Raw genomic sequence first — 17,493 nt, 5'->3', positions numbered from 1 at the left:
AGTTGCAACGATGATAAATTAAAAATTACTGCTTTAAAAAATTATTAAAAAATATATTGTTTGATGTTTGTTTGATAGAAACAATTTAAATAAGTTAAGCGTTTTTAAAAATAGTAGAAATAGTACTTGAAAATCTTTTACTCCTCGATATTAATAATGGATTTTCTGACATCATTCTAATTAATAATTTAAAAAAAGTTCATAATTATAAACGCACGAGTTAGTACGTGAACCGATTTATCATTATAACGGTACGTACGATATTACATCTCGTTCGTCGCCTCGTCGGGAAATCGTAAAATTACCATGAAATTCGAATATTCACACTTTACGAAGATGGCGGGAAAAGGGCCAGCAGCGTGTACAAAGACACTACTTCGGCACGTTGAACGTCAACTCTCGCCAGTCGCCAGTCAGACACCGAACGCACGTGCGGCGGCACTACCCAAAATTTTAACTCGTCAAAAAGACAGTAAATGCACCCTAAATGAAATATCTGAACCGCCTGAATGATTTGTTTTTTTTAGCTCTCCATTAATGATGTTTGTTGATTATTTTCCCACAAACCTCAAAATTTTCCTATTTCGCTCGAAAAGCGCGTTCACAATTCAAAACATTGCTTCTGATTCCGTCAAGATAATTGACAATTCAGATGTCGCCTCAGCGACGTTGGAGCCCAGTGAATAGCGGACGGCGCGCTCACCGGTTCACCGTTTATACACACAAAATAAACGCGAATTTTATAGTGGTAATAACTGGCAGTGCCGCACTGCACGAGCAACCGACAACGCTTCCAATAAGGAGCAGCCCCTGACTTTACCGGGCTTCAAACAAAACAACGCATACCACTGATTATTACACCCCCGGCATTTCCTTTAAATTATTTAATTTTGTGTATCTTGGACCAAATTGTCGTGACAATCAACGTTGACAGGATGGATTCTCCCCCGACATTAGATCTTGTTTATCAAGCGGTTTTGACGTTATATCAAAACCCTAACCCCACTGAAAAAGAAAAGGCGAATCATTGGCTCAATCAGCTTCAAAAATCTGTTAGTATTTCATCAATAATTTATTTTGCACGTGTACCATTGTTTATTTTTTAATGTATTAAGTGCTTACTGCATCATGTTCAAGTCATTCAATTTAAGATTAATGTTTTGAAACTGGGCAAAGAGGTTATATTTGGTTTTGCTCTTATTTTGAATTTGTGTGTTGTGTTATGATGCATTTTAGAAAGTTATAACTGACATTTCGTTTTTTGTTGAAAAAAAAATTGTGTACTTGAAAATAATTATGCCATATTTTTCAGGTGTATGCTTGGAAGATAGCAGATGAAATGTTGTTACAGAAAAGAGATTTAGAATCTTGTTATTTTGCGGCTCAAACAATGAGATCCAAAATTCAACTTTCATTTCATGAACTTCCTGCTTCATCTCATGTTTCTCTAAGAGATTCTTTGCTGGATCACATATCACAGATAAATAAAAACACGAATCCCATTATAGTAACTCAGGTAAATATTTTTGTTCATATATCTTGCTATAAAATCTTATTTAATTGTAAACAAATAAATTGAAAGATAATTTTTTTCTTAGTTGTCGTTGGCATTAGCAGACTTTATACTGCAGATGGCAACATGGCAAGAACCAGTTATGGATCTATTGAAAAAATTTGGTGAAAATTCAGAAAGTTTATGGCCGCTTTTGGAAATATTGATTGTATTACCTGAAGAAGTTAATTCTCGATTTCTCAGGCTAGGAGCAAATCGTAGACAGCAAATAATTCATAATTTCCATTCGAATGGAGATGCTATTATGCTATTTTTGGTGAGTATTTGCCTTTTATCAACACTCAAATAATATGCTTGTTTAATACAAATTTTATTTTTTTTAGACTGAATGTGTAGTACAAGTTGAAGATGTGCAAATATGTATCAAAGTTTTAAGGTGTTTTACAAGCTGGGTAATGATACATGCTATACCTTTAACTTCAGTGTTATTTGGAAGCATTTTAAATATAGCATTTGAAGTCTTAAAAAATAATTTGTCTGGATCATCGTTACATGAAACTGCTGCTGATTGCGTATCTGTTGTTTTACAAATCTTGGAAGAAGATACATCTGTACAAAGAGATCCAACTACTGGAGAACCTGTAATGGCTTTACAGCAATTTCAATTAGATATCTTCAGTCGAATTTTGGAGTTAGAACAGCCTTATCATATATCTGTGGCTCATGAAGATATGGATAAGTACGTATTGTTATGTATTGTTATACAGTAATTAAATTACTTTATAATAATTTAATTACAATCAAATACTTATCATAAATGTGAATCTTATTTTTCAGATCAATCAATTATTGTCGGATTTTCACGGAATTGGGTGAAACTTTCTTAGACACAATAATAAATAGCTGTTTAAATGGGAAACAGCATTATGCTATTAAAAGTTTAGACTTTGCTCTGATGTGTGTTAGCCATCATGACTATGAAGTATGACAATTTTAACATTTTTGAACAATTATAATTTATTAAAATTATAAATTATAATTTATTTTTATTTCAGGTTGCACAGATAACATTTAATTTATGGTATGGGCTTTCTGAACTTCTATATCAAAGGAACAATGTAGATTTGACAAATACTTTTAAGCCACATGTTGAAAGGCTAATTACCGCTTTGTGTAGGCATTGTCAAATGGAACCAGATCATGTATGTTAATAATTATGATAACTTTTATATAATATCTATAATAGTGGAGTTATATTTTCTTATTGAGAAGCACGCTTTGCGCTCTCCCTCCGGCAAGTATGACAGAGAGAGCTGCGATGTACGCTTCCTCATATTCATCGCAATTGGGTTTTTCGCATTCCGCGGAAACTATTTTTCACACTCATTTGAATTTGAGATATCCTAATTCTGATTATTTTTACAGTTAGGATTGATTGATGAAGGTGATCAGTTTGCAGATTTTCGAGCTAGAGTGTCTGAATTAATCAAAGACACTGTTTTTGTAATTGGAAGCAGTCACTGTTTTCGTCAGATGTTTACTCTATTAACTAGTACTCATGGACCAAATCAAATCGCTCCATCGTGGGATATGACAGAATCTGCTTTATTTGTGATGCAAGCTGTTGCTAAAAATATTTTACCGTAAGATTTTTCCGTCTATTTTAGTCTATTTTATTTTATTTTATTATATATTATTATATTTTATTATATTTCTACAAAATTTGGTATGCAATTTAAATTGAAATAATTTTTTCAGCGATGAAAATGATGTTGTTCCAAAAGTTGTTGAAGCAATATTGAATTTGCCTGAAAACACACATGTGGCTGTACGTTACACAAGCATATTGCTGCTTGGCGAGTTGTGTGACTGGATCAGTAAACACCCTCAGTCCATGGGTAAGTATCCCTTATATAGCATTCAATATTGCGCTTATAACTTTCATATTTAATTTCATAAAAATTCTTCCTTTCCTTAGAACCAATATTGAACTTTTTACTGGCTTGTTTAAATCAAAAAGATTTGGGAAGTGCAGCTTCAACTGCTTTACAAAGTATTTGCTCAGCATGTCCATCACAGATGGCTTCTAATGTGCAAGGTTTATTACAAATTGCCTCTCTATTGGATACCTTTGAAATAAGTAATGAAGCTGCAAATGGTTTAATAAAAGGTATTTATGAAAATATTTTAAAAAATATGAGTATCTTTTATTAATTAAAAAATATATTTTATAGGTATTTCGAAAGTAATATCAACTTTGAGAAATAATGAAGTTGATGGTCCATTAAAAGAACTCTGTTGGTTGCAAGCAAGACCATTATGCCATTTGATTGAAGAAAATCTTCCGATAGTTAGAAATACAAAAACTGATCCAATCTTATGGTTGGATAGATTAGCAACTATTTTTAGAAATGTATCTCCACCAGTTGAAAATCAAGACACCCATCCTTGCCATGGAGGAGTAAATGATGTTAGTATAATATCGTCATACCTTTAGGTATTTGAATGTATTCAAAAATATATTTTAAAAATAATCAATTTTTCAATTTTCTAGATGTGGCCAGTGTTAGTTAAGACTTGTGAAAAATATCAAAGTGATGCTAGAATTATGGAAAGATGTTGTCGTTGTTTGAGATTTTTGGTAAGGTGTCTGAACACGTATTGTGCACATTTACTGGAACCAATGGTGAAATTAATCATTCAAGTATATTCCAAACATCAACATAGTTGTTTTTTATATGTTGGTTCCATATTAGTTGATATTTTTGGTGTAGAATTAGATTATACATCAGGTCTTATTGGAATGCTAGAAGCTTTCCTAGGACCAACATTTGCAATTCTTCAAGAAACTGATGGTCTTAAAAATCATCCTGATACTGTAGATGATTTGTTCAGATTGTGCACCAGATTTTTGCAAACATGTCCAGTTCCATTTTTACATTCATCTATGATAAATAGTATATTAGATTGTGCAATACTATCTGTTAGCTTAGACCATCGAGAAGCTAATTCCTCAGTGATGAAATTTTTCTGTGATTTATTACATTGTGGACGTAGTCACGAAGTAAGCATTCAATCAATTTTTCATGATTTTATAATTAAGATATAATTAAGATTTTAATCGAAATATTCATATATTTCAGAATCGTACAGATCGTTCCGATTTTGACATGAAGAGACAATTGGTCACGCAAATCTTGCAAGAAAAAGGACAAAATCTTGTCATAACTCTTATACACTCTGCTGTTTTCACACTATCATCATACATGTTTCCAGACATTTCTGAAGTATTGTTCGAGATAACTTTACACAATAAAAACGTAAAAATATTTTATTATTATACTTTATCTAAAAACTTTTTAAAATGAAAATCTGATTTTTTAACATGATGTTAAATGTTTTAGTTGATGGCTTCCTGGTTGGAACAAGCAATTACTCAAATGCCTAAGGAGAATGCGGGGGGTACCATCACAGCAACGCAAGAGCAGCTATTGAAATTTCATAGAGCTGTATTAAAGTGAGTTACAAAAAATATGAATAAAACCTGTTTGAGCGAGATTTAACTAAAATTTTTTTGTTTCAGTGCTGACAGCCCAAAGAACGTAGTTGTCGAATTACGAGAATATGCAAGATTATACCGTTGATAAAATAAACCTATGCATTTAGGTTTGCACCAAAATTTCAAAACTGAAATTTTAAACTATTATATTTCACAAGTAACAAGGAAAAATACTCAAAAACCCGCACTGATTTTGGCTGTGCCAAAAAAAGGGAAAATGAACTTACAGATTTCAGTTGTTAATTTTATAGAATAATGCTATTTTTCTCAAATCTGAGAATGCTATAGTAGACAAATTTTTTTTGAACTTCGGATACAGAATTTGATTTTTATGGAAAATAGTTTCAACAAATTAATTGTATTTTCGTATTTTGAAAATGACTCTGCAATAAGACTTAGTTTAATGAATAAGAAAAAAATGACGTGTATAAATGAAAACGCAAGTATTGTGAAATTTACGTGTCTTATTATGAATTGTAAAAAATGCAAACAATGAAGGTTGTTTGTTCGTGTACATTCAATTCTGTGATGCCCGGGAGTAGGTAAGTTAGGTTTAAAGTCGGTGTTTAAATGAACATATCTTTTTTATGAACTTTTTAGATAAAACGATGTCAAATAATTTTTTATACGCATTCATGTTAATTGTAAATGGGACGACTTTTTTGAAGCCGTTATCGAGTCATATTTCGTCTGAAACTTAGAATATTTTTGTAAATATTAATTGTATTTACCTTTTTTGTTAATACACGATGGTAATTTATAAATAAATGTTCAACAAGTTGATCAAGTGACAATTTAATCATGTATATCAATGACCATCCCGATCTCTAAAAGAAACTTGTGAAACCAGTGTATTCTAACTCTACTTAAACAGAGATTCATTTATATTGAGGAATGTGATGTGAATTGTATTTTTTGTGAATATTTTTTTACAAAAAGAGATGAATAAATAGCCTGTTTCAAGGTAAAAAAATCACAGTTTTAATTATTGTAAAAACGTTATCGCTTGCGTAAAGGTGCTTCAAATACGATGAAACTTGGGTCAATACTCGCTTTTCTATGTCAAGGTCTTTTTTCGAAAAACGGGGTCGCCGCTGAGACACGCGGTGTGTAGGAAATCCAAATGGACAGCGGTGATTGACTCATGTGACTGGAATCGTTTGCTCACTGACGAATTGTTTTTTACGGGAAAGACGCTCCGTACGAATTGCCGAATACGGGCAAAAACTAAATTAAACCGAATTTCATTCATAAAAAACATCGTTTTAATCGTTACAAGGCACGACCTTTTAATTTCTTGAGTAAAAAATCTAGTTGAGGATTCTCCATCGATGGCCAATCGCAAGCAAAGCTCGGGCATGTCAAAGGTCGCATCATCTCGTTCATTCGTCACCCTGGCTTTCGGCAGATGGCTCGCTAGGTCCACGTGATATCCTCGTTGTTCGCGTGCGCAAGTACATACGCTTTTTTGCGTGAGTCGATTTCATATCTCCCCGCCCGAATGGTACAATATTACATTATAATGAAATCAATGGAATTGTCAACACGGGGCATTGACGTTCCACAACGAGTCTCCGAGAATCGAGGCATAAATAGCTCGCGATGGCCCTGAGAATCAAGTACGGTCGCGCGAATCGTTCGAGCTGAGAATCAGCCGTAAAGTATTTCGCCCGCTAATAAAAGTGTGTATCCGAGCAAGTCTCTGTTAAAGGCAGCGTGTAATGATCAATAACTCCGAGCTGTCAGAAATTTGTCGAGAGAGAGAGAGAGAGAGAGAGAGAGAGAGAGAGAGAGAGAGAGAGAGAAAGAGAAGAACGAAAGGATACAGCCAGTGCAATAATCGAGAAGTAAGTAGGTGCAGCAGCTGGCCGTCCTTTTGTTCGGCCGCTCACGCTCTCCGACTCTCCTCCGCATGCATATGCGCCTTACACTGCTCTCTTTCGCCGGATCGTCGCGCATTATACGTCGACGCTGGGGTGAAGGACCTCCTCCTCCTCGGCAGCAGCTGAACAATGCCGCAGTGTAGTGTACGTATTATACATGCGAACGTCCTACGCACGTAGCGGAATAATCCCTGTGTTGCAGAAATTTTACACTTATTACTCGCGAGCCCCGATACCGATGATGTTCGCGAAGCTGCGTGAAAAACACGTGTGCCGGCCGAGTGCTCGGGTGTCATCTTGCCGGCGTTGCCGCTGTACCGCGTGTACTTTACAGCTGGATCGTGTGCTGATAATGTGTCGCGATCTCTCAGGTATTTCAGCGATTCGGTAAGATTACTATTACTTTATACAGAGATGATCAGCTGAGCGCGCGCCACGCCCAATGTATCAAACTCTCTCGTATATTTTCAGCTCGTCTCCGCTCTCGATCATCGATAGAATCAAATCTGACTCATTTCCTCATTTTTGTCGAAGGGAAAATCCCACATTTTCCGCTGCGATTGAGAGTCGGCGATCGAAGCTTTTACCCACGATGCGCGCGCGCAAAGCTTGCGATAAAATTCACACATGGATTTATGATACGAACCTTGGGCATAGCTCTACTCGTTGACTAATTTATTTTTTTCCAAAGAGAATGAACTTTTTTGCTTATCTAATTTGCGACACGTGTGATGAAATGAGCTCTTTGTCACGAGCCGCAGCTGGCGTGCGGAGATCATCGATATTACGCGTGCTAGTTTTAATTATTTATGTATCGCCCAATCGTATTATACTAATAGGGCATGACTTCATCATTCACTGCGCGATCTCTTTTAGAGGATCTTTATTCGAAATTATCGACGATGAAAGCTTCGTCAAGCTCGCGATCGTAGTCCACGAGATGAAAATCATTAATTGCAATATACATGCAACAACGAGTCCAAATCTTTGAATTTGCATTGCTTTATATATGACGGCAATCTACAACGCGGCTCACTATACAATATTGCAATGTGCAGCACCGCTAATAGCGTAACGTCGGTGGCTTATCAAAAAGCTATGAATCATACGCCCAGAGAGCTCGAGAGCAGCAGTAGCAGCAGCAATTTGTAACGGGTCAATGTCTGTCAATGCTGTGCCGCGCTTATATCATTAATACCCACGCGCGTAAACCTCTACACAAACATGTAATAACGTACAATATCACGAGCATACGGTATAGCCGCGCGACCTATAGACATTGCCTCGTTTACGCCATGATAATAATAATGCGCGTGGGACTCGACGTCTGTTTTGCGATCGCATACCGATTATACAATATTTTAGTCCCTTTCTCCTCGAAATCGTTTTTTCAAAATTTACAATTATTCGTGATATAACATTATTTATAAAGATTCGCTGACAAATTATGTTACAATACAGTTAAAAAACCCCTAACGTCCGCAATAAAAGTGAAAAACGTAAAACTTGGCTGTTCGAATTTGTACGACAATTCGAACAAAATCATTAAAATAAACTTGGTTACTGAATAACAAGTAAATCTGAATGAAATCAACAATTATTTTCAGGATACGTAAAATATTGAAGTATTGAAGTGTACTACAATAATATCATTTTTGTTCATTTAAATATTCTATTTAATTTAGCATGATTAACAGAAAAATGATTATTGTTCATTAGTGAGAACAATAATGTTGTTTATTCAATAATGTAAATACTCAATGTTGCACTAGTACAGTTTACATTACTTGGTCTAAACTTTCGTGTAATGATTTATAAATATTATCAAATTAAATTCAAGTTAGCTAATTGAAATCATGGAAAGATTAATCATTCGCAAAACTATAAGCGAGAAAGATGGATTGCGAAGATTTATTTAATTGCGCGGTCAGGTATTTTTCAATTTATAAATGAAATTATAAAAAAATAATGTAGCATAATACTTAACCTCACTGTAATTATTTTAGAGTAAAAAAAGAACCTTGTGATGCGATGCTAACAGAAAATGACGATGGGGAAGTAATCGTCGAGAAGCCCGACATTAAAAATATTCGATTCATTAGAGAATATTCAATAAGAATTGACAATCATATACAATTTGCATAGTAAACATTTTTTATCTAAATAAACGTTAATATATCTTGATTTTTATTACAGACGCTTTAAAAATGTAATGAAAATCATGAAACTGAACTTGACGACGTACACATTAAATTCGAGTGTAAAGATGAGAAGCCTGAGCTTACGATGTACAGTGAAAATCATACAACTCAAAGCACAATTAAAAGAGAAAGTGAGGAAAGAATGAGACAAGAAATGGATTCTAATTTACACAGTGAAGTCAAAGAGAAAAATAAGAAGAGAAGAGATACAAAAAAGTATACCGGTAAACTCAACATCCAAATTTTTAACGGTTCAACACATCCTTGCAATACACGTGAAAAGTTATTTAAACGAAAAAGTGATCGTGATAGGCATGTTGAATCAACGCATGATGGTGTTATTAAACATACATGCAATACATGCGGCAAGTCATTTACTAAAAAAAGTAGTCTCCAAACTCACACTGACGGAATGCATAACGGTGTCACTCGTCCATGCGATATGTGTCAAAAGAAATTCACATATAAAAGTCAACTCCGCGTTCACATTGATTATGTGCACAATGGTGTCATCTATACATGTGATGCTTGCGGAAAAACATTTTCACGAAAAGACTATCTCAAAGCTCACATTGAGATTCACATGAATGCAAAGCACAATGGCGTCACACATACATGTGATCTATGTAAAAAGACGTTTAATCAAAAGAGCAATCTGAATAGGCATGTTCGATCGATGCATCAAGGTATCACCCATACATGAGGAATGAAATTCAAATATCAGACAAGTTTTCAATTCCAAATCAACTCGACTCACAAGAGTATCACACAAAAGAATAATCTTAGAATGCATATCGATGTGGTGCATCACTCGAACATTATGACTCAATGAAGGTTTAAAATGTAAGTTAAACAGGCTGTATAAATTTTATAAAAAATGACTATTTATAATCTTGTGCATTTTTTCAGAAGACTAATTCGTCCAAGTTTTGAACAAAATTAATAGAATTTTTGTAAAAAAATATCTATGGTGCTAATCTAAATATTGTGTGAAAATATACTTCGCGTTAATACGAACTGAGAAACGACTCTTTCGGGATCAATCTTAGTTTTAACCTTAGTTTCGCAAATTTTACCCCGAGAAAGTGAACTCAAATTTGTACTTTGTAGCTCTAACGTAATAAAGAATGAGAAAAACTTGTTAAAATAATTAAACGAAGCACTCTTACTGAATTTCAAGCAATAAAAACTCATTTTATAAAAACACTTGTATTTTAACAAAATTAAGGAATAATATTTGAAAAAAGCATGGGAAAGGTTAGATAAAAACCTATGTCAAATAGTGTATTGATATTTATCTCATAAGTAATTATTGAGGGTTTTCTTGAGAAAATACTTATGAATTAGGCAAAAACCATTACTTATAACTCTCGAGGTACGGCAGTTATCTCAATTCTGAAGCTGGATTCTAAAAAATAATGAACTCTTGCATTAACATACGAATTCTTAATCGAAACAATTTTCCACGCGTCTGCCGCGGTTAATTTACTACAACCTGCAGTTCTAATGACTCCTAGAACTTATCACGCGTGTAATATCAATATTCACAGAATTAGTGTGTTTAGAGCTAATCTTTCTGTTTGTGAAGGTTTATATCCGTATATGACATGTATGTTTAAACAAAGTGTGCAACTGCATGAATGAAATTTTCATTGCATTTATATCGTAATTTTAATGACGATATTCATCCGGATGGCAAGTCTACGGTAGAGGGAGGAAAGTATCGCCAAGGAGCTATCGCGGGTACATCTCGCTAATATACAAGTGCGTTCAGTGGTTAGTTGCTAGCAGAGAGTCCATTTTCTCAGTAAGCAAGTGTTTACAAATAAGTAAATTCGAGGTCTCGAGGCGTTTAACTTTAAATATTTCCTCAATTATTTTATTAATAAAAATACAATTATAATCATGAAAGTGATGGCAAACAACGGGAACACGGTCAGGTATGACTTTTATTATGCATGTAATGATATTTTTCAAACGATCGGGTCATCGAGTTTAATTATTCGCCAGGATAAAGAAAGAAGCGAACGATATCTGGCCAGACGAAAGCGATGATTATAATTTCGATTCAGTGGACTCTTGCCAAGTCGAAAACTTTGAAGCACTACCATTTCATAAATCAACAGTGAGTTAAAAGAATTTAAATCATGTTCTATTTTTCCACTATAAAAAATAGTTACAAAATTTCAATTTTAGGCAAGCCGCAATAATGCGGCTACGGCTTTACAGAAAAAGTTAGATGAAAAAATATCCATAGAATTTGAGTGCAAATATGTTAAACTTGAAAAGAAAGCTGCATCAACAACTATTAGAAGAACTGAACATCAGAATTATCCACTTATTGTGAAAGTAGAAAAAAAAATTCAGAAAAAGTACTCGAATAAAAAAAGACTCATAATTTTGATAAAAAAAAGTTTTGATTATTATAATAATTGTGAATTTCAAGTACATGACCGATCGAAACGGAATAAACGTAGCAAACCCTTCGAGTGTGAAATTTGTCGCAAATCATTTGGACAAAAAAGGTACCTTAAAGTTCACATAAATGGAGTACATAATCGGAGCAAACCCTTCGAATGTGAAATTTGTCACAAATCATTTGGATACAATAGTCAGGTCAAAAAACATATAAATACAGTACATAATCGGAACACATCTTTCGAGTGTGAGATTTGTCACAAATCTTTTTCATTCAAGAGCCATCTTGATACACACATAAATACAGTTATACATAATCGGAGCGAATCCATTGAATGTGATATTTGTCAGAAATCATTTCGACGAAAAGCTAACCTCACAGTTCACATAAATACAGTACATAATCGCAGCAAACCCTACGAATGTGGCATTTGTCGTAAATCATTTGGATACCAGAATGTACTGAAAATTCACATAAATTTACTACATAATTGGAGCGAACTCTTCAAATGTGATATTTGTCGCAAATCATTTCGACACTTATTTAACCTACGCAGACACATAAGGACGGTACATGATGGTAACAAATCTTTTGAATGTGAAATTTGTCACAAATCATATAGACAAAAACAGAACCTTCAGCGTCACATTAATGTAGTACATGATCACAGCAAATCCTTTGAATGCGATATTTGTCACAAATTATTTAAAGATAAAAGTTATCTCAAGAAACACATGAAAAGATTACACAATCATAGCACACCATTCGAGTATGAAATTTGTCACGAATAATTTGGACAAAAATGTGACCTCAAACGTCACATTAATGCAATACATGATCTCAGTAAACTCTTACATTCAATTCTGTGATGCCCGGGAGTAGCTTGAAAGCGAGATTTGCAGCAAATTATTTTCAAACAAGAGTATCCTCATCAAATATACGAGAAAAAAAATTATGGTAGCAATTCACGAAATATGATAAGGCTTTTCAGATATTTGAAGCCAATATAACTTCTACACTAGCATAAGTGCGCTATGACGTGATAGAAATCTTTTATATGAACATTCTGTAAGTTTTTGATGAATAATAAAAAAGTTTAAACTGTTATTTGTTTTGTTGTTACTGTCGTCGTATATAAACTCATGTATTACTTAAGTTTTGTCTTTAATTTGTTACTTCAATGAAGACACCACCATTAAAATTCACGTGACCAATAATTCTTTTCAAAGACAATTCAGGCCATTATTTTTGTATCTGAAATAGAATCTGAAAGGGCATTAAATTTTACATCGAAATAGGTCCCTGCGAAATTTTTTTAAGGTCTAAAACTACAAAAAAAATCGTTGCGAAAACCAACAAAAAAATCAAGCATTTTGGTCGTTAATGGGTTAAGATATAAAAATCGCGTGTACCAGTTGAATTCGACAGTCGAGCGCGCTGATCACCTGATTTATTCAGATTTCTGACATGCCAAGCACCAAGTTTCAAATTGAGTATACAACCACAAATTCAACTTATCTTATTTATAAATAATATCTAAACGAATAAATTGTAAAGTTATGGCATAATTGCGGTAGGTTCGATGTCTAACGCGTATTAGCCTTGACTTTCAAAATGACACGTACGTTGACGCACTATTATGGGCCTACGCTGAGACGACCCATTTCTATTGGCCACAGCCCACTTACACTCGCTTAGACGTATCTACTTTCACTATCGTTTCTTCTATTGCTCGTTAAAAGGAAGGCGGAGTTAAAAATTTAGTCCTCAAATGTATGTAGCTGCTGACGCTTTGATGAGCCCCATCGATTGGTGGCTTTCTATTTTTATAGGTAGGTGCTAAGTAGATTCGTTTTAGAGGCACTTCCAGTAGAATCGACGACTCAATATGGAGTAAATGGAATGTCAGAAAAATTTGACTATTAGATAGGAGTAAAATTAATCAGATACTTTTAAGTCTTACAAGTGGTACTGACAGCTTACAAAACGGAAAATTTATATCCTATACTTTTATAAAGTGATGTTTTATTAAAAATTAGCATTGCATTTAATAATTCAGGAAACTTTTATTCGATTATAAATCGTCATTATGATCTCTTAGAAATCAAATTATAAAACATGGAGTTGGTGTTTATTTTCATTTCTAATTATAAATGTTTAAAGTTTACGCTATGTATAACACTGTATTGAATAAAGGTTTGTGTTCAGAAAAATGAAGAAAATTTGATAAGAAATAATCATTTTTGCATAATTGTCTACACAAAATGTATGAGTCAAGTTTTTTTTTGCATCTTTTAAGTAAAATCAAAACTACAACTCGGGTACTTAAATTCAATAAATAATTAAACATTTTCTCAAATACGCGTCTCGAATCAATTTCCATTTGCTCGATTTCATCTCGTCAAGTAGATCACTTTGATATTTCGATTAAAAAAATAAAAACCATCTCTTGAACCGAACATCAATGGTGAAAATTCAAGTGCTATCGGTGCGCGGCGCGAATTCGCTGCTCATGCGCTGCTGCTGCTGAAAAAGCCGGGGGCCCTGCTCGATCGAATCGCGCGAGGCAGCACCGCGCAAACGTGTAATAATACGCACACCGTCGTGCCAAAGTCCGTTGTAAGCTCGCCGTGTCTATAAAATCGGAGGCGCCGCGCTGTGTAGTATACGCTCTATACCTCGTACGCAGCGCAGTCACCGGCAATAGTAGTATTCGCAATATAGCAGCGGCAGCGGCTGTGTAGTAGTGGTGGCGGCGGCGACGGCAGCGGCGGCTAGGGAGACCGGCGCAAATCTCTCGTTCTCTCTCTCTTTTCTGCACAGTGCGGCGGACTGTTTGGCATACCGGGCGAGGAGACTCGGCTGCCACCGCTGCCGCCGCCGTCGAGCTGCGGCGTGCTGTGCAGAGCAGTGCTTCGCCGGATCAGCCGCACCGGCAACCGTTCAGTTCGTCGCCGCCTTTAACCCGATGCGAACGTCGCATATCGCACGCGAGAGAGACAGCGCAAATTACACTCTGGTTCTTGCACTCACTTATATATTATACATCTTTTTCCTCCTCGCTTGACTAGCAGCTCTCTCTTTCCGACTCTTTCTTTCTCTCTCTTGAAATTTTTGCACCGCAACGTACTCGCCTCGCTGTTCGAGACTCCTTTTTTTCCTCCTCGTCCTCTCAGTTCCGTTTTTACACCCGTGTCGGAATAATACTCGTCGTGTGATTTCTTTGCCCGATTTCTTATTTTTTTCCTTTGCCGATTAAATGAAAATGGGGCCTGCGAGAGAACGGAGAGAAAGAAAAATTCCACACTAACGACGTGTGTGTGTGTGACTTTTATTCATACAATCCGCCATTTTTTCCGCACTCGCTCTCGTTCTCTCGCAGAAGCTCATGCGCTCACTTCCGGTCTTCTTTTTCCTTTCGTCGATACCGAAAAGAGCAACCGACCAATTTGCAAGGCTTCGCGGCCTTAATCGTGGCTAAATTTCCGCTGATTCCGCTGACTCTGTCTCTGTGGCTGTGGGTGTCACCGTAATCTTCTCTTGTATTATAATAAGCAGTGTTCACACATGGCATTCGACGCCCAACTTCCTAATCGCCGCAAGTTCATTTTCGAACTCCTTTACGTGGGTGACAATCGTTGATCGGCGCGACTTGCACAATCCTTCATAAAAGCAGCAAGAGAGAAAGAGCAAAGCTAGTCCAATCGAGTGAACAAAGAGTGGTATGTAAAAAAAGTAAATGATAAGTTGAGTAGTAACGTTGATAATCGAAGTTGAGAGCGCACGCGGGTAGAGAGACACGCCCGAAATCGTCAAGTCCGCATAGGAAGTTTAAATGAATCGTCGAGTGGTTTTATAACGTTCAATATTGTTCGAATAACGAAATTCAAGTAACGGGCAAGCTTTTGAGTATCGTACGTTTGACGCGAAAAACTAGTGACAAATAAATTAAAGTAAAAAAGAAGTAAATGATAATGGTGATGGCTCGAGAGCGAAGAGGAGAGAAAGCTCCATTCTTCTTTGGCGAGATGAATCCTAACGAGAGGAGAGACGACGACGACGACGGGCATGGAGCAGCGTCACGAGAGAGGCAAGTCTTTATAATATTAGAACGAGCGAGAAGAAACTGCACAACGAGCACACACGAGGAGAACAGAGAGGGAGAGCACCGAGAAGAGCGAGAAATAGCTGCTGGCCTTTCCATTGCAGTATGTGTGCAAAAATCCTAACCTCCAACCGCACGAGAGAGCTGACGCACGTGGTTCGGTGCTAGTGGCCGCGAGTCCGACTGTATAAAAGGTATTGCGAATATATGTATTCTTATCGTATCGTAGCCGCCTGTGTATGACGCTACGCAATTGGTATTTCAGTAGTCTTTGGTTTTTAACTCGCCTAGTCGTGCAACTCGAGCGATCGTTTTTCAGTACACGACACGCTTCTCTATACCGATTTTAGCCCGGAAATCGGTCGTAATTGCGGTCAACGAGTCGATCTTTTTTTTCTCTGCAAATCGGAATCGTTATACTATTTTTCTCGCCCGAGTTTCATTTGATTTCCTCGTACTTTCATAAATCGCGACGTATCTCTTTCTCGAAGTGTTTTAAGATCAAATGCAGCAGCAAAAAAACGACCTCGAATATCAAAAGGAAAATCCACTGACCGGGCGTGGACACGCGTACATTTATATGCAGTACGCGGATATCGTTATAAAAGTAAAAGCACCGAGCGGATGTAGCCACTTGATTAACGTAATATACATTTTTATTTCTATTTCTTTTATTCTCTTTCTGAGTCTCTCTCAGCCTATACGTATATATATCTTCGCTTCTTATAATTCGCTAAAAGCATTGCGCATACATAACGGAAATTTCTGCCGACTACTCATACGAACACCTACACACGCATATGTAGCTGTATAACTTATGTGTGTGTACGCATGAATATAGATATAGCTTGCATGGACGTCTTTACTCATTATGTATACCTATATATGTATGTACAAGTACAGTCATAAGCACACATAAACCGATGTACATTTCTTGGGGAGGGCGTCACCGCGGGTTTTATCCCCGATTGACGCAGGCAAAGAGAGAGAGAGAAAGAAATGTAAATTTTTTTTATCCCCTCGTACATTCCGTATAGTTTTATTTTAGGCATTGACAAACGTTTTCGATTAAAACATAAATTAATTATTAAATTTAGCCATAAATATATGATATGCTATCGTAGCATGTATATTTAGTTAATAAATAAGTGACAAACCAGAGGCGCGAAGGTCTATCGACAGATTAGCGGATTTCGACGCATTTATTATAGATACAGAGATAACTATCGTATAGACTCGGTCTAAACGAGCTCTCATGTGCATATTATCGCGTTTTATAGCTAAACAAGAGAGAAAGAGCGAGAGGGAGGGGGAAAAGGAGATTCGAGTCGTGATGTAACGACTAATCCTCCAGTACAACGAGTTTTAATTGTATAAAATATAACCAGCTGTTACTGCTGAAAGTTGTCGTCGCTTCGCTCGAATGCGTATAGATGATTTTTTTTCTACATTCGTGCCTCGTATAGCCCGAGTCAAGTTTTTTTCCTGTCGCTATATATACCGATCGCGCGGCGCTACCGACTCCGACTATTCGCGAGATCTGCTCCTGCGTATACGCGTTCGATGAAACTCGTCGTTCGCGATCAATATCATCGACATTCTTATATACACATGGATTGCACTCTCGGCGACAATCGACGAGATTTTTTTTTACTATTTCTTTTTTTGCAAAGTAAACGAACGCGAAGATCCAGTCTTTTTAACGGTATATAATGAAAATTTGTCGATGATTATTCGCGATGCTCGGTATCGATCGATCGATGGCTTCGGCGTATTATTTATTATAGATACTCTCGAGGTCGTGAGTCATTAA

General features: G+C 36.0%; 2 protein-coding genes across 2 annotated transcripts; both read left to right on the top strand.

Moving 5' to 3' along the window:
* The first annotated feature begins 669 nt into the window (after positions 1–669).
* LOC106652225 (transportin-3) lies at positions 670–5,871 on the top strand. The gene is made up of 14 exons (XM_014371050.2): positions 670–1,052; positions 1,313–1,516; positions 1,599–1,829; positions 1,897–2,252; positions 2,351–2,495; positions 2,569–2,715; positions 2,939–3,156; positions 3,272–3,411; positions 3,492–3,683; positions 3,748–3,983; positions 4,068–4,577; positions 4,657–4,833; positions 4,918–5,030; positions 5,097–5,871. The coding sequence occupies exons 1-14, from the start codon at positions 936–938 to the stop codon at positions 5,155–5,157; spliced, it is 2,847 nt and encodes a 948-aa protein (XP_014226536.1). The 5' UTR covers positions 670–935; the 3' UTR covers positions 5,158–5,871.
* Positions 5,872–10,950: 5,079 nt separating this feature from the next.
* Positions 10,951–12,513, top strand: LOC111693995 (zinc finger protein 714-like). Its single transcript, XM_023460410.1, has 3 exons — positions 10,951–11,096; positions 11,167–11,281; positions 11,353–12,513. The coding sequence occupies exons 1-3, from the start codon at positions 11,062–11,064 to the stop codon at positions 12,364–12,366; spliced, it is 1,164 nt and encodes a 387-aa protein (XP_023316178.1). The 5' UTR covers positions 10,951–11,061; the 3' UTR covers positions 12,367–12,513.
* Positions 12,514–17,493: the final 4,980 nt, after the last annotated feature.

Source organism: Trichogramma pretiosum, unplaced genomic scaffold, assembly GCF_000599845.2.
Source record: "Trichogramma pretiosum strain Unisexual culture from Peru unplaced genomic scaffold, Tpre_2.0 scaffold29, whole genome shotgun sequence".
Taxonomy (NCBI): Eukaryota; Metazoa; Arthropoda; class Insecta; order Hymenoptera; family Trichogrammatidae; genus Trichogramma; species Trichogramma pretiosum.
The sequence above is the reverse complement of the archived record's forward strand: the minus strand, read 5'-3'. Positions and strand labels throughout refer to the sequence as shown.